The sequence below is a fragment of the Leguminivora glycinivorella genome, chromosome 1 (assembly GCF_023078275.1).
Source record: "Leguminivora glycinivorella isolate SPB_JAAS2020 chromosome 1, LegGlyc_1.1, whole genome shotgun sequence".
NCBI classification, from domain to species: domain Eukaryota; kingdom Metazoa; phylum Arthropoda; class Insecta; order Lepidoptera; family Tortricidae; genus Leguminivora; species Leguminivora glycinivorella.
In genome coordinates, this window is record NC_062971.1 from 23,813,659 (window position 1) to 23,838,097 (window position 24,439).

At 35.8% G+C, this 24,439-nt stretch overlaps 1 protein-coding gene across 2 annotated transcripts in view; it reads left to right on the forward strand.

The window, feature by feature from the left end:
* The window catches only part of LOC125227188 (protein O-mannosyl-transferase TMTC2-like), a 149,075-nt gene that overhangs the window by 94,930 nt on the left and 29,706 nt on the right, over positions 1-24,439 (forward strand). For both annotated transcript variants that reach the window (XM_048131445.1, XM_048131439.1), the window contains exon 5: positions 19,853-19,967. In XM_048131445.1, coding sequence (XP_047987402.1) covers positions 19,853-19,967 — 115 coding nt within the window. The remainder of the gene's footprint in view (positions 1-19,852; positions 19,968-24,439) is intronic.

The window sequence follows — 24,439 nt, forward strand, 5'->3', positions numbered from 1 at the left end:
CAAAAAGTAGCGACACTAAGACTTAAAATATAAACCGCACAGTTTGGCCACCGTGACCAGATGTCCGAGTGGTCTAGGTATCTGTCCGGGAAATAGAAGGCGCTGGTTGAAGTCCAGGTCTGGATATTAGGAGTCTTGATTTTTATTGTATGTGACATTAAATCCAATATCATTTATTTTCAACGGCAGTAGAAAATAATTTACTACGGCCTGTCGGACTATATTCAGCCAGCGCCGACCCGGGGATTATCGTCATTATCCTAGTTGTGAACTTGTTTCACGGCTGCTTAGGTGTCAGCATCGACTCTGTAATGACTATTTGATCTCGAAAACTTTCAAAACTGTACAAAGACAGATGTCAGTTTATTTGTGGTAGATAATCTTTTGACGGCTAAAACAACATAATTAACGGGCTCTTTAGGAAATTGTTCGACTGATCAGATTTTGTTCTTTGTACCTATACCTAGATCAGCGGGCTGATTTTTGAGTCTCACGCGTTTGAATTCAGAAAATGGTCACTGAAAATAATAAACAAGTCACCGTTTTTTAGCGGTATTTTAGTGACAAAATCCCGTATGCGAGATTCAAAAATCGCCCCCCTGTATGCAAAGACGCTTTCACGTCTTCAATGTGAAAACTTTGGTTACTAAAAGGTTACTGTTGTATTAAGTTTAAACAAAAACGTAATTTTCGACACCGAAACATCTAATAAGGTACAAGGAGGCAAATCTCGACCTGGTCCATTTTTCCATGTTTTACAATGTTTGCATTATTACATTGAGTGTCCACCGGTTATATATGGTAGGCGTGTTCAGTGGATACATGTAGGTAGAACTCAACATCATACGAGTAGTGAAATTATGGAAAAAATGGATCAGTTACAATAAAATTGTCCCCCAGTCGAAATTTGTCCCGCTGTACCTTATCGACATTTCTAATTTTTGTTGTTGTTCGGCCGTATGTACGTTTGCGATCGAAGAATTTCCATTTGTTACAGGAAGCCGATTACGATCGAAGAGTTTTTATCCATTGTAAGAAACTTGTTCAAGTGCAATAAAAACCGGCCAAGAGCGTGTCGGGCCACGCTCAGTGTAGGGTTCCGTAGTTTTCCGTATTTTTCTCAAAAACTACTGAACCTATCAAGTTCAAAACAATTTTCCTAGAAAGTCTTTATAAAGTTCTACTTTTGTGATTTTTTTCATATTTTTTAAACATATGGTTCAAAAGTTAGGGGGGGGGGACGCACTTTTTTTTCCTTTAGGAGCGATTATTTTCGAAAATATCAATATAATCAAAAAACGATCTTAGTAAACCCTTATTCATTTTTAAATACCTATCCAACAATATATTACACGTTGAAGTTGGAATGAAAAAAAATATCAGCCCCCACTTTACATGTAGGGTGGGGGGTACCCTAATAAAACTTTATTTTCCATTTTTTATTTTTGCACTTTGTTGACGTGATTGATATACATATTGGTACCAAATTTCAGCTTTCTAGTGCTTACGGTTACTGAGATTATCCGCGGACGGACGGACGGACAGACGGACAGACAAACATGGCGAAACTATAAGGGTTCCTAGTTGACTACGGAACCCTAAAAAATAGGTAGGTTAGGTTTGTTAGGTATCTTTAGATTCCCGCAGGGCAAAAAGTTTAGAAATAGAAATGTTCGAATCGGGCATTATTACTAGTAACAGATATTCTACAGGATTTTTTTTTCGCATTACTATTATTTTTCTTCGTTTCCATTGTATAATAGGTACCAACTATAGCAAATATACCCTTAAACCGATGGGATCTCATTTGTTATTACATCTTGTAGGTAAACTGACTTATATTTTAAGCGGATTACTGACGTCAAATAGTGGAAATAACGGTCTACATGTTTCGATCCATTTTCGAGGATCCTTCTCATGGAGTAAAGACCCCGCTTTTACTCGTCGAGTGCGCGCCGCGTGGGCTTAAATTTAATATTTTTACATGCTTATTGTTTTCATACAAAAAAAGGACTTTGCTGGTTACTGTGTTAATGGTAACTAAGGCTTTATGACATACTTAATAAGTATTTATTTAGCATTAATTAGCTATAGAAGCATTTGTCAAGTACATATTATAAGCCGAAGTTAAATTAATTCTTGTTAGGGTTCGAATTTCGTATAAGATTTTGGCCCCTTATTTTATGAAAAAGGTTACTGAACTGATTAGTTAAAAAGTGTTATGTCCTTGTCTCTCAAAAAAAAATTACATTAGTCAACAGTTAGTCAACATGACAGGATAATGACAAATGTTTTTTTTGCTAATTCAGGTTTATAAATCGTTTATGAATAACAACATAATATTAAATCTTTAGTTTTATTTAAAAACCGCCAAAATTCGAATGTATATTGGACAAATGTGGCTACTATGAATGTTTAATACTTTGCTCGATATTGACATCGTCACAGCACATTCATTGTATGAAGTTGCAGAGAATAAACAGCGCCCCGAAACGGTTAAACCATAAATAACACACATTTTTTGACGTTGATACGAGGAAACTAATTTAAACATCGTATTCCTGGTCACATTTCAATACTAAAATGTCCTTTTTAGGGTTCCGTAGTCAACTAGGAACCCTTATAGTTTCGCCATGTCTGTCTGTCCGTCCGTCCGTCCGTCCGTCCGTCCGCGGATAATCTCAGTAACCGTTAGCACTAGAAAGCTGAAATTTGGAACCAATATGTATATCAATCACGCCAACAAAGTGCAAAAATAAAAAATGGAAAAAAATGTTTTATTAGGGTACCCCCCCTACATGTAAAGTGGGGGCTGACATTTTTTTTCATTCCAACCCCAACGTGTGATATATTGTTGGATAGGTATTTAAAAATGAATAAGGGTTTACTAATATTGTTTTTTGATAATATTTATATTTTCAGAAATAATCGCTCCTAAAGGAAAAAAAAGTGCGTCCCCCCCCTCTAACTTTTGAACCATATGTTTAAAAAATATGAAAAAAATCACAAAAGTAGAACTTTATAAAGACTTTCTAGGAATATTGTTTTGAACTTGATAGGTTCAGTAGTTTTTGAGAAAAATACGGAAAACTACGGAACCCTACACTGAGCGTGGCCCGACACGCTCTTGGCCGGTTTTTTTTCTAGGTTTTGCTTGGTTTCAGAGGAATTTCCATGAAATAAAAATAAACAACTGATTAATATTTTCTTGTACAAAATGTACTTTGTTTACGGCCATGATGAAATTATGGGAAAAATCCTTATCCTTATTGATAAATGTCAAAAAGTGTCAAGCAACGTATCGCAAAAAACATGTCTTCACTTATTTCAGACCACCGTTATCCATTACATAGGACATATAAAACTTTTCACTAAATCTAAGACACATTCTATTTAACTTAATCTTAAAATGTAGTACTAGAGGAACTGATTAAGAGGGGGTAGAGCAGGGAGAATTTTCAGAATCTGTCAAATTACCCCATTACACACACAAACACCCTTCACTCACACTACCTCAATTTACTGTGAAAGGTCAGTGACCCTTAATTTTTTTCAAGAGTGTTATTTTGAGTTTGTAAAAACTGTAAAAAAGGTAGCATACAAGAAGACAGAGAAAAAATACGCGTCATCTAGCTTTCCTTCTCTGTCCATGTCTCATGTGACTTTAATTTACCTAAATATGTAGATAACGTTCCTTACTCAGTTGATTGTTTACCTAGGTGTATTTCAAATTACTTTGCACTTCATTTTGCGTTACTTTTCTATACTTAGATTAAAAATCGTCAGCCTGCCTATCCCCGCAAACATTTTTCAAAGACGTGTGTGAAGGCCGATACCTCCAGGCAAACAATTATGGTCGCGTGCTAAATGATAAAACATCAGCCCTATCGCTTTATTTGTAAGTGCGATAGGGACGGCCCGATGTTTTATCATTTATCGCGCGACCATGATTGCCCTGCAGGTCTTCAGAGACCTGAGCTTTACCCAATTTCCTAGTCTCTTCTCTTAATTTCAGTTTCTTGAGTTGAAAATGTTGAAACTCATACTTAGCATTAAATAAAACACAAATACATATAAAAATCACAATATAATTTTAAATTATGGCTTAGGCCCTGTACCAGTTGCAGTCGCCACGTCTGTAAAGCCACTTGTAGTATCTTTTAAATGGCTAAATACCTAGATGTTATGTCATAAACATCTGTGACGTGACTGAAAATTAAAAAACATCGCTCAGAGATAAGGTTCAAATTAGCATGGCAAAAAATACAACAGTGCAGTCAAAATACCATCAAAATACGAAAAATCAAATATCAATGTCGCCGTATTTCAGGCAATAAGGGCTGTTTTCTCAAATATGAAAAAATCTCAAAAGCAGAACTTTATTAAGACTTTCTAGGAAAATTATTTTGAACTTGATAGGTAGAACAATTTATAAAAGTTTTACAGATAAAAATTCTGAACTAAGTTGTAACTATATGAAAAGCATTTTTTTTATCTCAGATTGCATATTTTAGTATCGTAACGATTTTTCTTTCAAATAAAAAGAGAATTATTAGAAAAGGTTCACGGTGTCTGCCGTAAACTGGGGTTACATTGACCAATTTGGGAATTTAAACTTCTCTAGCTTCTACATTTAATGGGTATTTTTACCCATTAAATGTAGAAGTTAGAGAAGTATAAATTCCATAATTGGTCAATGTAACGTAACAAAGAAAGAAAAAAATGGGACCATCAACTTTTTTTGTCTTTTCCTGCTAAAAATCTAGAAAGGTAACAAAATAATGTACGCAAAAAAAACGATGTTATTAAACTTAAACTGACATTGGTGTTACTTTATTTTATCTCAAGAAAAGATAAAAAAACCGGCCAAGAGCGTGTCGGGCCACGCTCAGTGTAGGGTTCCGTAGTTTTTCGTATTTTTCTCAAAAACTACTGAACCTATCAAGTTCAAAACAATTTTCCTAGAAAGTCTTTACAAAGTTCTACTTTGGTGATTTTTTTCATATTTTTTAAACATATGGTTCAAAAGTTAGAGGGGGGGGGACGCACTTTTTTTTCCTTTAAGAGCGATTATTTCCGAAACTATTAATATTATCAAAAAATGATTTTAGTAAACCCTTATTCATTTTTAAATACCTATCCAACAATATATCACACGTTGGGGTTGGAATGAAAAAAAATATCAGCCCCCACTTTGCATGTAGGGGGGGTACCCTAATAAAACATTTTTTCCCATTTTTTATTTTTGCACTTTGTTGGCGTGATTGATATACATATTGGTACCAAATTTCAGCTTTCTAGTGCTTACGGTTACTGAGATTATCCGCGAACGGACGGACGGACGGACGGACGGACGGACGGACGGACGGACGGACGGACGGACGGACGGACGGACGGACGGACAGACAGACATGGCGAAACTATAAGGGTTCCTAGTTGACTACGGAACCCTAAAAACGGTTCGCAGAGTCAAATATTACAACCACAGACCAACTCATCCATTATAAGACGACTCGCGGTCGCCAGCCTTCCTAGTATTTGCAATTTTGCACTGATATAAGCGCGGGCGCTCGCCGTGCCCGATCAGTATCGACCAAGTAATAGACCCGAAAGCAGCGCGTGTTTTTCGCACTAAAAAATTGGAAAAGGGTATTTTGATGCCTTAAAGATGTCCACCTGTAGTGTGAAATGGTGTGGAAAGGTAACAAGAAGCTCAAATTTAAAAACAGACGGCATTACATTCCACAAATAAGTCATATTTATAATTTATTCAGAGCCGGCATAGGTCAAGTTACATTGGCCACTTACGCGTCAGTAGAGGGACAGTCATACTTCTGTCCCTTTTCATCTGGCGCGACTGCCCGCCGTCCTTGAAACGGCCAATCACAGCGCGCTTAACACATTCCCCGCCCGCTCCTCGCACCCCAAACACTGGTGACTCGTATCGCGAACAAAATATACAAGATTTCTACTCTATAGGAGGTTCTCTGTGATTACAACTCTTTAACGCTATTTTGGGGTTACTTTGATTAAAAATAAAAATTACCATCTTCAAAAAACCAACTTTATTTGCAATTGTTTCAATATTTATCACAAGAAGAGATCAAATTATCAGCCTCAACAAGTACCGTGACATAATCAGACAATAATCAACTATGTGTCATTATGGTCAATGTTACCCCATGCAAGTGATCAAAGACACCCCACATAGTAAATAATTAGTAATAAATGCCTAGTTTGACTTTATGATACAACACTCAATACAATGGTATAGCTAAACACATGTCTGGCAAGCTAATATTCACTGTGAACCTTTTACTTTAATACCCACTACGTTACTTTAGAAGTTATTTAAACATGAAAAATAGCAACAAACTATGCTTATATTTTGACATGTTATCCGCATTGCCCACGAACATACTTACTTGTTCACTGCGTCAGAGCACCATATAACTATAAAGGTTGGTTTAGGGTTATCATATGTCTAGATTTCGATACATTTATTTTATTAATACATTACCGACTACTCATAACATATTAGTTCCTTATTTTTTGATAAAATAAATATAATATGCTCGTGACAGGTCAGGTTTTGTTCGTAATCCAAAAAAGTCAACCCTAGCACTTTTCCCTATTCACCCCCTTCCCGACCCTATTCACCCCAACGTTAGGGTGAGCGAAAATCTAAATATATAAAAGAAGAAGCTGACTGACTGACTGACTGACTGACTGACTGACTGACTGACATATCAACGCACAGCCGAAACCGCTGGTCCTAGAGATTTCAAATTTGGCACGTAGGTTCCTTATATAGTGTAGAGGAGCACTAAGAAAGGATTTTCCAAAATTCACCTCCTAAGGGGGTCAAATGCGGGTTCAAAGTTTGTATGGGGAAACAAGATTAGTTTGACTATTTTATTCGAAACTTCACAGGAAGATTCCTTAAGACATATGACTGAATACGTGTTTCAGGTTTTTTGAAAATTTAACCCCTAAAAGGGTGAAAAGGGGTGATAAAGTCAAAAAATCAATATGGGTATCGTTTTTATGGTTTATCGGGTCGCTGATCACGATAAATACAACGTTTTTAAAATCTAACGAGGCGGAAGTGAAATACCTTCTCCCCTGTTGTGGTGCAATGGGGTTTAAATATATAAAAGAAGATATTGACTGACTGATTGACATATCAACACACAGCCGAAACCGCTGGTCCTAGAGATTTCAAATTTGGCACATAGGTTCCTTATATGGCGTAGAGGAGCACTAAGAAAGGATTTTTCAAAATTTTCCTCTTAAAAGGGTGAAATGGGGGTTCAAAGTTTGTATGGGGAAACAAGATTAGTTTGACTATTTTATTCGAAACTTCACAGGAGGATTCCTAAAGACATATGACTAAATACATGTTTCAGGTTTTTTGAAAATTTGACCCCTAAAGGGGTGCAAAGGGGGTAAAGTCAAAAACACAATATGGGTATCGTTTATATGGTTTATCGGGTCGCTGATGATCACGATAAATACAACGATTTTAAAATCTAATGAGGTGGAAAAGAAATTTTCTCCCCTGTTGTTGTGCAATGGGGTTAAAATATCCAAAATAGCCATAAGTATAGCTTTAGTTTTTATCTTTACTTCTGGTTCAAGAGATTTCAAATTGACACGGAAGTTCCTTAGAGGAGCACTAAGAAAGGATTTTTCAAAGTTCACCTCCTAGCATGATAATTTGACAGGGGCAAGGACAGGGACAGGGACAGGGACAGGGACAGGGAAAGGGACAGGGACAGGGTCAGGGACAGGGACAGGGACAGGGACAGGGACAGGGACAGGGACAGGGACAGGGACAGGGACAGGGACAGGGACAGGGACAGGAACTGGATAGGGTTAGGGATAGGGATAGGGATAGGGATAGGGATAGGGATAGGGATAGGGATAGGGATAGGGATAGGGATAGGGATAGGGATAGGGATAGGGATAGGGATAGGGATAGGGATAGGGATAGGGATAGGGATAGGGATAGGGATAGGGATAGGGATAGGGATAGGGATAGGGATAGGGATAGGGATAGGGATAGGGATAGGGATAGGGATAGGGATAGGGATAGGGATAGGGATAGGGATAGGGATAGGGATAGGGATAGGGATAGGGATAGGGATAGGGATAGGGATAGGGATAGGGATAGGGATAGGGATAGGGATAGGGATAGGGATAGGGATAGGGATAGGGATAGGGATAGGGATAGGGATAGGGATAGGGATAGGGATAGGGATAGGGATAGGGATAGGGATAGGGATAGGGATAGGGATAGGGATAGGGATAGGGATAGGGATAGGGATAGGGATAGGGATAGGGATAGGGATAGGGATAGGGATAGGGATAGGGATAGGGATAGGGATAGGGATAGGGATAGGGATAGGGATAGGGATAGGGCTAGGGCTAGGGCTAGGGCTAGGGCTAGGGCTAGGGCTAGGGCTAGGGCTAGGGCTAGGGCTAGGGCTAGGGCTAGGGCTAGGGCTAGGGCTAGGGCTAGGGCTAGGGCTAGGGCTAGGGCTAGGGCTAGGGCTAGGGCTAGGGCTAGGGCTAGGGCTAGGGCTAGGGCTAGGGCTAGGGCTAGGGATAGGGATAGGGATAGGGATAGGGATAGGGATAGGGATAGGGATAGGGATAGGGATAGGGATAGGGATAGGGATAGGGATAGGGATAGAAATAGGGATAAAAATAGGAGACGGGGACGGGGATAGGGATAGGGGAGGGACGGGGAAAGGGACGGGACGGGGACGGGGACGGGGACAAAGATAGAGATAGGGACGGGGATAAGAATAGGGATTGGGGTCGGAATAATCGGTCGGCAATCGATATCTAGGCAGTGTAATATGCAGGTGGCTCAGTGGGAAGGGATTAGTAAGTAGGCATCGGCGAGTATATCCGTAATAACTATTACATTCAATGCTGTAAGAAGAGCGTTGTTTGCTTGCCTTTTATATGATTACGTTTGCAATAAGTATAAGCAAAATGGAAAAAATTGTAAGCGATAATGCAAGGAAGTACTTTTTACCCTACCGACCATAGCGTCGAGATACTGGCTATGTGGGTTGTATGAAGTTTCCCCAATATCTTATACTATTAAACGAGCAATTCTTGTATATTTATTTATTTATTTATTTATTTATTTATTTATTTATTTATTTATTTATATATACCGACGATCTCGGAAACCGCTCTAACGATTTCGCTGAAATTTGTTTTGTGGGGGTTTTCGGGGGTGAAAAATCGATCTAGCGTAGCCTTAGATCCCGGAAAACGCGAATTTTCGAGTTTTCTTGAGTTTTTCTTTCGCATTTGTAAACGTAAAATATGGTCCTTAATTTCGCCGCGCGCGCATCGATTCCGCGTAGCTCAGTCGCACGAGGTCGGTCTAATGTACGCAGATAGATCGTAGGTGTCAGGGTTTCGAATCCCGGCCAGAAATTAAGTTTTTGTTTTTTGTCTTTTTTTTTGTTTTTGTATTTATAAGAGTTTTTTTTTATCTAAAGACGTGATATATTAAAATAGAACCGAGCGAAGCTCGGTCGCCCAGATATTAAATATTTATATAGGTAAAATACATACATATTCGTACCTACTACCTACGCTGTGTCGCTGTGTAACAATTCTACAATCATTGCAAGAATTTCTTTAAAAACAATAGTAATATGTGTAAGGTACAGTCAGCCAAAACCGGACCGTACAGCAAATAGATCAGTTACAATAGCCCCCCCAATCGAGAATTGCCCCGCTTTACCTTAATCGAAATAATCGCGGACAGATGTACCTACAAAGAAACCTACGGATCCAAATGAAAATCTTATTTTTTGTAAACGTTTCAATAAGAATACTTTTATTACGCGGGCGAAGCCGCGGGTAAAAGCTAGTTATTAAATAAAACGACATATTTTCAAAGACAACCCGAAGTTCACACCGCTGGAAGATTTTTTGTGTAAAAAATTAGCATGGCACATATAAAAAAACTGCTATCGACGTTCAAAAGTCGGTTTTGGCCCTATTCACCACAAATTAAGTTAGTTCATACCCGTTCCGACCCCATGAACCCAAAATCTTCAGAAAACGATGTACTAAGTAGCCCTAAGTACAGCGCCATCTCTAGGTGAATTGGGTTACTAATTTATGCAAACTACAGATGTCATTTCATTTAGTATTTTGGAGGTAACTAGTAAAGATAATTTAGTTTTACAATTGTGCGAAAATAGATTCTCATTTGGCCGGATTTTTTAACCGAATTCCAAAATTCAAAAGGTTATAAATGTATAGTTTTTTTTTAAATATCACTCCTGGTCCAATTTAATATCCCACAAATATTAACGGCAAACTGATAATGACTTAAGTATTTTTGAAATAAATTTGTGACAAATGTGGGTAGTTTAGTAATTAGGCGCCGACTGATTGTGGGTAGGTTATATTTTCGCTCTCTGCTAATAAATCTTGTATGGAACGGACGTGTTTTCTTTGGTGCCTCTTCATCAGCGCTGATCTTCGGCTGGGAGCATACCTTACAAAATTGAATGCCGAAAAAAAGTTTATCAGCAAAAATTACTTACTTGAAAATAAAGTCATAACCGTTTTCATACTTATGCATTGAAATAGATATCACGCACGAAAGTAAGAACGACAAGGCCTCCTGGTGGCTGAGCCGGGAATCGAACCCGCCATCTCTCTCGCTATACCCTAATCCTCTAAGTGCCACTTGCACCAACGAATATGGAGGGTTAACCTGAGGGTTAACCCACCATTTTACATGGAATTTGACAGTTGACAGCCCACTAACCCTGAGTTAAGTGGTTGGTGCAAAAGGGCCTTAAAGATTCATATACGAGGTGGTCAAAATGTGCCTATCAGAGATAACATACACTAGAGAAATTTCGTCGGGTACCACACGGCGGGCGGGTGGCCTAGTGGTAATGACGTTAGCTGCGTAAGCTGAAGACCCGGCTTCGATTCCCGGCTCGGCCACCAGTGGGTCTTGTCGTTTTTTCTTTCGTGTATGATATCTATTTCAATTTATGTATGTATGTATGTGAACACTTTATTGTACATAAGACAAGTTAGGACATAAAAATACAGTATTGTTATGGTGTACAAAGGCAAACTTATACCTATAAGGGATCTCTTCCAACCTTTGAGCGAATTGAGAATTTATTATTTATATAAACTTGAAAATAACAAATCAAAAATTATTCAATAAAATAATTTTATTTCTTCCCTAGATGTATAGTTTCATACTTATGATTTTTATTTTAAAGTAATCCGTTTATATTATAGCAACCATGGGTGATTTTTGTGGACTTAAGTAGAAACGTTGACTTGTGGTTGACAGAAGTGTGATTAACATTTCTAAATGTTAATTTATTGTATCTAGTCTAACTACGAAGCAATACATTGACGTATAAATTGCGTCCATATACAGAGAGGTCATTCATAAAAATATCACTTTAGGTAAGTTATATATCTTTTATACAATTTGACAACCATTGACTACACATCCCAATTCACCCCTCTTCCGACCCTAATCACCCCCTTCGTAAACCTATTCACCCCCTTTGCGACCCGTTTCCCCCCCCATTATTGATCCTATTCACCCCTCAGGCCGCGGATATTTGTTCATCCCGTAAAAGTTCCCCAACACAGTTGCATCGCTTTCTTCATGAAAACCATTATAAAAATGAAAATATGTCTGATGAATGAAAATGAAAATTTTCTGTTAAACATAAACTTTAGAAGTGTAGGTATACACTACATTCAAAAGGATAATGAACAAATTCTTACCAAAATTTCACACAGAAATGAAGTTAAAATGAGTAAAAAATCCAATAAATTTGAATGCCTACTTTGACAGACATTTTCATGTCTGTAAATATATTATTTACATAAATCATAAAATATATTATTTAAATATAATAGCATTATATACCCCGGGAACCTTATTCACCCCAAATTACGGTATTTATTAAATTGTCAATATGTAAAATGTCGGAAACTACGGAACGGAACCCTACACTGACCGTGGTCCGATGCGCTCTTGGCCGGTTTTTCTTCTTAATGATATGTAGAGATAATATAAAAATTCACCTCCCAATTTATAATAAGTTTTTTGCAAAAAAATCATTTTTGGCACAGGCTTTACCTTAGCCGACTGTACCTTTCTTTCAAAAATCATCTATTGCTCTCCGAGATGTTTCTAAATACCCCTTACTCAATGGGGATACGACGTTTCATAACAGAGTTCCTCTGACCACCTTTCTGCTCCATCATCAGATCACCTCCATGATACCAGAATATTAAATAATAAAAATAAAAATAAAATAAAATGCATTTATTTCAGACAAACAAGGTCCATATTGCATTGTCACGTGATTTACATAAGTGTGCAAAATTTCAGCTCAATCGCAAATCGGAAAGCGGGTCAAATTTAGCTTCTACGTTTTGGCCCAAACTAAGATATACTAACAAGGCAAGTTGAATAAAAGCTTGTAAAAAGACTTCTGATATCAGATTTGTAATAAGTTTACTTGTCATAGTTTAACAACAGATGAGACAGACATATGCACTGACAATACTTCACGTGTTTCATGAGATGTCAAATCACCTCATACAATTTACCGCTCTAAGGCAACTAAGGTAGGGTTTGTTATTGCACTTTAATTACATATTAATGATTTCTAGCCCGTAAGATATATATTTGCTTTAACAATGGATAGATATTTATGCGAGTGAGAGTGTAATTTAGATTTTTATTTATAAGGAATCAAATATTTTTAAGCTACCCGATCAGATATTTCTGCGGATAAGGACACTCCCCACATCTGCCGTCTAGCAATCGTAGCGTCGGGCCAACTGTATGGCTAAGCCGCGCCGACGCGGCGTCTTTTTCCATACAGTTGGCCCGACGCTACGCTCGCGAGACGCTAGAAAGAGAGACGATGTTTTTGCCGGTCACGGAGCATCACAAATTTTTGCCGGGAATATGTCGTCATATACTTATGGTCCCCTATAGAAAATTAGATATTTTTGCACGGCCGTTCATAATCATATATGCTGGTGACTGTTCCATGAATATTTGGTCTAGTCTAGTTGAGTGGAGAAGTGCCATTCAAAACGAGCGTTAACTTTCTAAACAACAATATATTTAGGTACTTTATAATTATTATTGTTTTCAACTTACGGTTACGTGTTCGTGGTATGCACAGAGTAAATCTTTAATGAAATTGAGACATTTTTTTATATATACAATTAAATTTGAACTAGAAGCACTAAAACTATACCCGCTCGCATTCCCCTTTTTTCTATTCTAAGTAAGAATCAATTAATAAGTATCTGAATATATGTATGAATAAATTAAATTGTAATTGTTTACATACAACCTGTGAAGTTTGGTTGACAAAATTTGACGTAGGTGCTGTCATATATATTTTTAAAATGACGTACTGTTAATACCAGCGTAATGAAAATGTATTCCGATGAGTAAAAGAAAACATGAAACTTTTTTAAATTTAACCGAACTAGAATGAAATCATTTATACTCATTCGGTTGTGTTCGTTATTTTCTTTAATAATGTGATATATTTTTATTTATTTTTTATGCACAAGCCATGCACCTTTAAACTTTAAATGAGATTGGATCTCCACCTGACATTATTGATTTACCCTATTTATTTTGAGCACAGTTTTACACTGGTATGGTTTTTCGTGCACGTACACTATTTTCTGTCAAAATATTTGTCAAATTTAAACGTCAACGCGGAGCGACCGGCGACACGTCTGCCTCCGATGAGCCGCTCAGGGCGTCTAATCGAAAGGAGAATTCTGACAGCAATGGCGAATGTATGGAAATTTTACGATATTTTAAATTTAAGGTAAAATTTCTTTGTTGCCTTTGAGAGGAAAAATATAAAAAACGTCAAAACCTGTAGTCCATTTATCTGGCTTTTAGAATCACTTAATGTTATAACTAAAGTATTGAATTTTTTTAACAAAGTTTACTAAACGGCGACATACGTTTTTCTCATTTTAGGTCAACTTTGTGTGGGTTTAGTTATTACACCGTTAATAATTGGAGATTGTGAATAGTCAAAAGTTGTAGACACACTCTTTAAGATAATAACTACATTTATTTTATTTCATTTAATTTAGAAATGTGAGCAGCATTTGTTAAACGCCGAATGCACTTTTCGAGGATTTCGTACGACCCCCTCTTAAAATGGTTTTAATAAAATAAAAATACCTGAACCAAATTTTGACGCTTGGTTTACATACATAATATGTTATATTATAACATTTACTTTTAAGGTGAAAATACATTCGGAACAACTACAAAAATCTGAAAGAATAGTATATTGCGCAACAAGGGAGGTAACGATTTTGTCAGCTGGACACTCGTATTTAATGACCCCCTTACCTCCCTTGTTGCACAATGTACTATTGTTTACTAATTGCATATTATATGGACTGTGTAATTCAAGGATGAGTAACAGTAGGTAAAGATACTCTTCTTTTAAAATCATCTTTATATATACCCATATTCTGGGTTTGAATTGTTTGTTTATTATTATACGTTTCATTTGGATTTTGATATCGACCATTATGGTAATAACTGGTTCGACCAAAGACATCAAAATGCTTTTATTGAACGTATAGGCGTTATGCGCTACTCTGCATGCAATGGTATCCAGTGTTTATGAAGTTGATGTATTTTTCATGTGTTGTATAAATAAAGAACAATCGTTTAGTAGGTACCTGTATTTGAAGAAGTGGTATCGCAGTAGTTGTAAATTCCAAGTATTTTTTTTTTATAAAAGTAGAATAAAGTGTTTCACATTAATGTTGCTGTTATTAGTTAAAAAATGTCAATTCAAGGTCAGTTATTTTCAATACAGAAAATATGTTTCCCTTAGCTTGATATGCGGGGAGTACAAATCTCATTATAGTGAAATCTTGAAATGCTCGAAAGCTAAAAAGCATTTACATCAAAATGTACCTACAATTAGAAGTGTCATAATACTCATAATACCTACTCATAATAAATATGACCTATGTAATTGAGAACAAAATTAATAGACAGTGTAAAGCAATTTGAAATCGAAATAAAATTGTATCACAGTCTCTGTGGTTGATGCCTGAAAGCACTCTAACCTAACGCGGGGTTAAATAAAAAAGTTACTCTATTGAGGCGGGTTTATTGTGTTTATTTGTTATACCTGTTGGCTAGTCCACTCCGCTGTCGGGAAATGGTCAGACATCGGCGGCGTTTTTTAGAAGACTTTCTGTTTCTAGGATCGTTTGTTGGACCTAAACTGTTATGTATGTTGAAAAGTAATTGTAATTTGATAAATTGATGCTGACTATACTGTAGCCTAAATTACTATAGCCTTACCTTTGAAAGTAAGTTATTGTAAGTACGTAAATAAAGTAACTGAATTCATTTAAATATTAATGAAGCGTACTTTTACCTATAATACTTACCAATAACTAAGTTTTAAAACTGACCTTCAATTATTCGAGGACAGTTGTTTTCGTGGTCTCGGCGTAAACCCCGAGTTTAAATACATAGTTAATCATAAGCAATTTTAAGAAGTCGCATTGAGTGGGCCTTGTTTACTTAACCTAGTAAACAAGGCCCACTCAATGCATTTGCGAAAATTGCTTGTTACAAAATACGCAATTCATATTTGTTAGGAAAATAATATGTGGATTACTGAATATCATTTACTTACCATGAATACATATTCAAGTGTCAGGTTTCGTCTTGCAGGAGTCAGCTTTAACAAACTGTAAAACATTTTATCGTAGAAAAAGTGTTACTATAAGATTATCTAAACAAAGCTTTATAATTTAATACGGTTTTATGTTACACCTAGGCACAAAGTTGTTTCTTTTTTTCGATGAAAATTGCTCGCAGATTTTCAGTCACGTTACATTTCAATTGGTTCAAAATAATGTTGAATTTAAAGTTCTGTATTACCAGAATCGGCTCCCAGAATTGCGTGCGTGGCTGTCGAATTTCGCTCGGATACTTTATAGTCGCGTTAACGTTTATGACGTCGAGTCTCCAACGACCATTCCTCGAATCGAACGCCTTTGGCACGCATCAATACTGGGGGATTATTCTTTAACGAACTGTCGGGAAACTCGTATATTTTATTATTCGAGATCCTTATTCGACACCAACATGGCAGGAAGCACGTATTTCTAGCTTCGTTTGAGTTCATATGTTTTCCATTTCTTATTTATTTGTTGTACCTATGCACATAGTACTATGTATGTTTAGGCTTATCTGACGCAGATTTGTGTACCGTAATTCTTGCGTGTATGTAATATGCTAATAGGTATGTATACAATGTCACAAATATTACCTACCTAAGTATTAACTCTCATAAGTGCCTATTCAAATATTATAATAATTGAAAAAGTCATGCTATATTTCCAATAGAAAATGTGTGTGTTGATACAAGAACAAACATACATACATTGAAAGTTAAATAAAAGTAACAAACAACAATCTCCGTTCACTGAAATATTCACAGGAAAGTGTGTTTAGCAAAAATCAATAATAGGTAGAAGTACATACGTTCTCTGCCTCTCACACTATATAAGACTGTGACCGTTATCCATCAGGTGACCCATCGGATTATTTCCACTGCTACTGAATAATAAATATTGTTAAATTACATTTATTTATTTATTTATACTTTATTGTACATACAATAATAAGTACAAATGGTGGACTTAATGCATCACGGCATTCTCTACCAGTCAACCAATGGGTCAAAAATAAACATTTGATACTTGCAGGCATCGTGACAGAAAACAATCATCAGATATCACTTTCTATTCTACTATTTATCGTACAAATTAAAACTATAATCATTAAATACTATAACGAGGGGATAAACTTACATATATATTTACTCAGGTGTTTGAACGCCATTTCTTATAAATACGTAAGCGCCAAAAAGTAATTCCTGTCCAAAGCTTCATTGTTACTGCTCGACGATTTTTTATGTCGCAATGAATTCTAGCTTTTATGAGCGTCGTCGCTGAGACAATAAATGCTTGGCTAACCTTGCTACTCTCGGTAGTAAATTTATGGAACCTTCTGTCAATGTCCTAAATTATTAAACTAAAACCATATTTTAGTGTATTTTAAAATGACTGCTATTAGCATTAGTACATTTAAAGCCAGCCAAGGTATACAAATTTGTTTAACATTAGGTATACGATAAGAGCCGCAATATTTAACCCGAATAGAAAATTTTGTGATTAATTAATGGCTAAATACAATAAAATTCCCATTGTCGGGAACTGTTCCATCCATTGTAATAAAAAAACAGGTAGAATTCCAGTATCTAAATCCTTTTAACCACGGTGCTATCTGTTGGGAATCCGTAGTGTAGTAGTGGGAGGCAATCGGGATTCACGCAAGTGACCCGTTCCCTGTTTATAGCTTCTATAAAAGCTGTATACTAAAGTGGGAGACATGGCAGATACGAACCCATTCCCCCACTAAGCTATAGAGAATTACGACACTTTATTATCTGGCCTATATTGTTTTTACCTCCTCGTATAATTAAATCATCTCTCGTCAGGTAATAAGTTTTGTTGCTCTGGCAAAAGGCAATGAAACCATATGGGGACGTATAACATGTATGAAGACTATTTAAAAATATATAAAGTCGCTACGAAGATTTACTAAAGACACTGACCAATATCAATAAATAATCTCAAATTAAGTTTAGGTAGGTACATGTTCTTTTAAATCTTTTGATAGTTAAAATATGTTAATTATTAGATTACAGATCAAACTCTGATTTAAATCGATTCTAGAAAATGTGATTTCGCACACGCGTTAGGCTTACACTTGTATAATGCAATTTTACTTTAATGTTCTTAGATAGCTTTATCCTGAATCTACTGTTTTAATTAACATTCCTTTGTTTTCAACGGCTAAGAACTAGAAGGATGTTATGTGGCTAAGTCACGGGGTTCTCCGAATAGCTTAAATACTGGCAAAACTCCACACTTTCAAGCATTGCAGCCGAGATAACGCGCGAGCCGGGCTGAATTAGGGCAAAAGGAGTTAGTAATCTCCACCTGTGTGTGCTATGCTGCTATAAATGCATATTTTGTATTATTATTTGTGTATTTAAACAAACTTTGCCATTGGAAAATGTAAGCTGTTTTAATGCACAAGCTTATAGATAGATAGATTATACTTTATTGGCATTGGCACACCTCAGTAAAAATTACAGCATATAGACAAAATATTATTATATTTTAAGAAGGTGATTAGGTATATTACTTAAAACTACAATAGTAATTTGTTATTTATTGTTTGATGATAACTTAAAATTGAAATATTATATTGTACCTATAGATAAACAGGAAAGTGTAGAATTCAAACCTAGATTCTATGATGATGCTGATTATTAGAATAAATATCTTTTCACCACACCAACTGGTCAAGGCTCTCTGTGCTATTCGAAAACAGATAGCAAAATTGCATTTAATCCACAAGAGTGCAAAGTAATTTCATACAAATTTTAACTTGATGTTAGCTGGCTGGCAGAATTTGCCTGTAAATGATGAATTGATGATGTTGCATCATAAATATTGTTGTTTCATATGTTTTATAGTCAGTATTTTGTTCGTGTTGGTGTGGTGAAAAATTTTGTGTTTCACTCGGTGGCAAAGTTTGTTTATCCTTCGTGTCTTGAAACCCTCGCAGCGGTCAAGATACCACTTTTTGAACCTCACAAAACTCTCTCGATATTAATAATTTACTGATACAATAAAAATAAATGGATCCTCTTCGAGAACACACAACAAAGTTATTCATGAAGCGCTATAATACTTATTCGAAAAATTGATTATTTCATTTTCATTACCTAAATTCTGCAAACATTTATGTTTTGTTGGTTGGTGGTTTTTGTTGGTATTACCTAACTATGCTGGAATTAAGTAATTACAGTGTTAATAAACCTAAATAATAAGTGTAATGGTCAGATTAATTAGTAAAATACTATTGATATTATGATTTAATTACAGCGTTAATTTAATGACCTCTGTAATGAATGTAGAGGTCAGACTAACTAGTTTTTTTTATTATGAACAACAACAGTTAAATTCACTTCTACGGCATTATATGTTTTTTGCGGAATGTGTAAATAGTAAATACCGCGTCTCAACTGACTCTCTTTACTTCGCCTAAGATGCTTAGAATACTTTATTTATACCCTATTTGTGTTTTGTTGAGATTCTCCTGAATATTTTAGATTACTAATACCTAAAGCCTGATGCTCCTTAAAACTACATCAGAGGCGATATAAGGTACTGGGCCCGTATAAGGCTCACCATTTTTTTTTTACCACAAAAAAAGCTATGAATTTTAAGAAAACAACAACATATTTGTATAAACCGTCGACAATATGTTAACTAACAGCAGATTTGGCTTACAAAACAATGTTTGATACTTAATACAGAATCGTCACGGTTTTTGTAAAAAAAAGATTTATTTTCAAAATGGGCTTTGTTAGTCACCGGTCCTTATATGGGTCAGATACCTTATATAATTATTTGTTCTCAAATAAAGTCAGCTCACTTAAATATGTGTAATTATACCTGGCAGGCAATTATGGTCGCGCGATAAATGATAACACATCTGGCCGTTCCTATCGCACTTACTAATAGTGCGATAGGGACGGCCTGATATTTTATCGTCTATCGCGCGACCATGCTACCCGTGCTGTTATGTACTATGCTTCGTATTGAATAATAGATTGTGAACATTAATTAAATACTTTTTTTGCAGCTTACGGCAACCTCGGCAGCGTGCTGAGTGCGCAAGGTCGGGTGGCGGAAGCGGAGATCGCGTTCGAGAGGGCGCTCAAGCACAGACCTAATATGGCCGACGTTCATTACAATTTGTGAGTATAATACTATTACCTACCTACCTACGCTGTGAAAATTGATACCGTATCAAAGGTTTGATTTTGTACCAAGTTAGTTTAGCATATATCAGAAGAAAACTAAAGTTAATTCTTGCGGAAGCGGAGATCGCCTTCGAGAGGGCGCTCGAGCACAGACCAAATATGGCCGACGTTTATTTCAATTTGTGAGTATAATAAGTACTATTACCTACACTGTGAGACTTGATACCGTATCAAAGATTTGTTCTGAAAGTGGTTTGATTTTGTACAAAGGTTTAGCAACATACATATGTTTAACGAAGGAAACAAAAGTTAGTTAAAAGTGCATTAAATGTATTAAGAATTTAAACGAAAAATGAATAAATGTGTTGTTACGTAACAAAAATTACTTACCACTTTGTCACTTTACATTACATATAGGTCTGATCTGTCCATGTCAAAAGTAAATTTAATCAATAAGTCACGTTTGTCGCTGACCGATCCCGTTCATATTAAACCAAGATTGAAATCATAACCTACTTATACAGAACTAGACGTGAAATGAATCGGATATAGATTAAAAATAAAAATGGAGACGGAAGTTTGGTGTAACACGGCCTCCCGTTTAGTGACATCTGCTGCTGGCGGCGACGCGTGTAATCTGTTTGGCCATTTTGAGTGAAAAGCACATTTCATGTCGGAGTTCAAACAAAAAATGCCTTAAAAATGGGAATCAAACCATGAAATATCGTTGAAATGTTACGTAACAATAACACTGAAAGTTACCTTAACTTTAATAAACCGGCCAAGAGCGTGTCGGGCCACGCTCAGTGTAGGGTTCCGTAGTTTTCGTATTTTTCTCAAAAACTACTGAACCTATCAAGTTCAAAACAATTTTCCTAGAAAGTTTTTATAAAGATCTACTATTGTGATTTTTTTCATATTTTTTGAACATAGGGTTCAAAAGTTAGAGGGGGGGGGACGCACTTTTTTTTCCTTTTGTAAGCGATTATTTCCGAAAATATTAATATTATGAAAAAACGATCTTAGTAAACCCTTCTTCATTTTTTAATACCTATCCAACAATATATCACACGTTGGGGTTGGAATCAAAAAAAAAATCCGCCCCCACTTTACATGTAGGGAGGGGGGGGTACCCTAATAAAACATTTTTTTCCATTTTTTATTTTTGCACTTTATTGGCGTGATTGATATACATATCGGTACCAAATTTCAGCTTTCTAGTACTTACGGTTTATACTGAGATTATCCGCGGACGGACGGACGGACGGACGGACGGACGGACGGACGGACGGACGGACAGACAGACAGACATGGCGAAACTATAAGGGTTCCTAGTTGACTACGGAACCCTAAACGGAAATACATATATTATGATCTTCGGTTTAAAATAATATCTCGGTTGAAGTAGCGAGAAATGGGCAACGTCAATCAATTTTATTTATTGCTTTTAATATGCCAAAAAAAAAACAACGAACATTAATATTAAGTTCAACGCTATTGCAATTTACAATCCTATTGGATGTGTTAATATGTATTACTTTTTAACAGCTTCACTTCAAGTTAATTCGAACGTACGTACATACATGAAAATATTTTTTTTACTGTGTAAGTATAACGTTATTTACTTCGCCATTTTCAATACGGTAACTATGGTCACAAGAGAGTGGAGTCAGACTCTAATATACATATAGATTACTAGATTAGGTATATATGGGGAAAGGTAACGCGCGTGTAGGTGTACCCATTGAAAACAAATATTTTGAAATATTACACACGTGTAAGCCCTTAATATCTAAACGGACGCACACGCGCGTACAATACGCCAGCCCATATTGCCGTATGTGTTTAACAATCTTAAAATTATTTAAATGCGTTATTATTACTTTGAACGCTGTTTATTATGAGTTTTGGCCTTGGATGCAACAAAGAATAATAGAATCTATGTATTTGTAATTCCGAATATCTAAGAGATGAAGGATATAAACATACCTTCGAATCATCAAGAAAAATATGCTCTTTTAGATGCTGACATCGCGCGTTAGTTTATACTTGGTTAGAAGCTGATGCTGACCAACATTTAATTTTAACACATATCGGATAATGTAATGTAATCTTATGCGTCAAATTGTATAAAAACCAAAGATGATTGATGAACAGGATTATAATTGTCAGTGCAACTTCTCAACTCGACTCGGCTCTTCAGAACTCGACACATGCTATTATTTAATTTAAGGTAAAGGGAACACTATTTCATCACTGTGTCGTAACTATTTTAATGAAAGCCATTAACATTAACAAGTTCCACCAATTTCATATCTGCTCATAAAGTGAATCAAGTATGTTAATATACGGGCTAGTTCTAAGCCCGTTCGCCCGGAATTCCATTCCGACCCTGTACTGACTACGTATGTATCCTTTATGAATAGAACGTGATACCGCGATATCAAAATGGTTTCGTATTAACTGGAGCGGAACGAAATAAGTATAAGGTGGTATCAGTTCATTTGGGTTTGCAATGTATGAACACATGACTTTTTTTAGCTAAGCGGTTATTTAATAAAACTATATAGGCTACGTGCCTCCTAATCAAATCAGCTTCTTTTTGTGAACTGTCAAAACGAAATTTCAACGTCTTGCTAAATATGGAATTAATTTGAAATCGAATTGACAATGTTTCAAAATTTTCAATGTCCCTAAATCGAAAACCATTTCGAGATATACGCTTGTAGATCACATAAATAATTGTTTTTATTTTTTTTCCTTATTTTTAGTATAAAAAATCTTAAAAATAGTTTAAAGGGGAAGTGACGTCAAATAGCTGATTTAAAGCTGCCACTATAACAAAAAAAATCTTCCAGTTGGGATGTCACTTAAGTTTGACAGCCGTGTTTGACAGGGACACTTATCACAGTTCGTAGCAAAGATATTAAAAATTTCATGGCTTAGTCTATGGTTCGTAGTCATTCACTATTGGTTGACAGTGACACTTGACAGTCAGGCATACCGGACTGTTTAAGCTGACTGTTAAAACTTTTTTTTTAGAAATAAATTTGTCGTTTTCTTAGATGTATGAAACAACACATGTGACGTCATAAAGCTGTGTTTTGACGTTTGTTACTTACGCTCTTTCTGTTTGAAGTAGTAATAAAAAGGGATTTTTGCATTAAAATAGCAGTTTTTGGAAAAAATAAAAAATACGTGTATCTTTAAATATTGAGTTCTTTCAAACCAAACAATAAAAAGTAGTACTCAAAATATGAAATGTTGTCAATTGAGTGACGTTACTGTCAACTCAGGTACTTTATATATTTCTACCTGACTTATTAAATAGAAATTGGGTTTAAAAATAACTTCTATCCATGTTTATCTTATATTTTATCTGATGCCTTATTTCGTGCATCGTATAATAGTACATTTCGTTATAAGTGCGAGAAGTATGTCATTACTTCACGAGTCCCGAGACATTCTGCCATGAGCGGCACGCGAGTGGCAAATCTCGGGACGAGTGAAGAATGACATTCTCGCACGTGTGACGAACGACGTTTTTTAATACAGTTGCGAAAAAACACTACTACTTACTTACAACGAAATAAAACAATCCGAACTATCAATTTTCCCATGGACATTGACGGATTATTTGACAATTCAAAGGCGTATTTTTGAAGCTTTTAAACTTGCGTGCATATTTTCGAGTTTGCTATTCATCTAAGATAATTTATTTCATTGGGTGCCATAAAAACATAAACATTTACGATTTGGGACGATTGTTTAATGTACAACTACATTTTAATTTAATCGATCCATTTATGCCCCGGCGTATTGCAAATAACGTAAAATAATTATGACAAATCGCGTAACATATTGAGGTTTTTTGAACGTGCATTAAGTTAAAACATGGTAGACGCCTCTACTTTGACAGTAGAAGACGCGTTTCGTTCCAATCATGTTCTGTTTACACGACTCATTATGACCGATTTTTTCAATGTATAAACCATTTTATGTTTAGTATGACTAAAAGTAAACAATTACATATGAAATATTAACGTTTTAAATATTAATCACTTAATAGTATGTTTATAGTTTTATTCTGTCTTAGTAAACTAGACTAATATGAAAACAGCTCGGTAAGTAGTCGTAAAATGGAACGTATATACTTTTTACGCACTAGTTCGTAAAATACAACTCGCACGCTAAACAGCCAAAAAACGGGCACTTTTTGAGCAACTGTATTAAAAAATATTTTATTTTAAGTACAGTCAAGTTCCCTATTGTACGTCTGCACTATATGTGTTCCTAAATAACTAGATTTTGCTCGCAACTTTGCGTGGTTTTAATGTTTTGGATATCAAAAAATTTAAGGAATTAATAATTCAATAGTAGCTGTTTCTATTTAGGGGTATAGAACTGGTAGACGTGAGAATATTTTTACCTTCTTAAGGCATGATTTCTGAGTATCTTATGGCCCT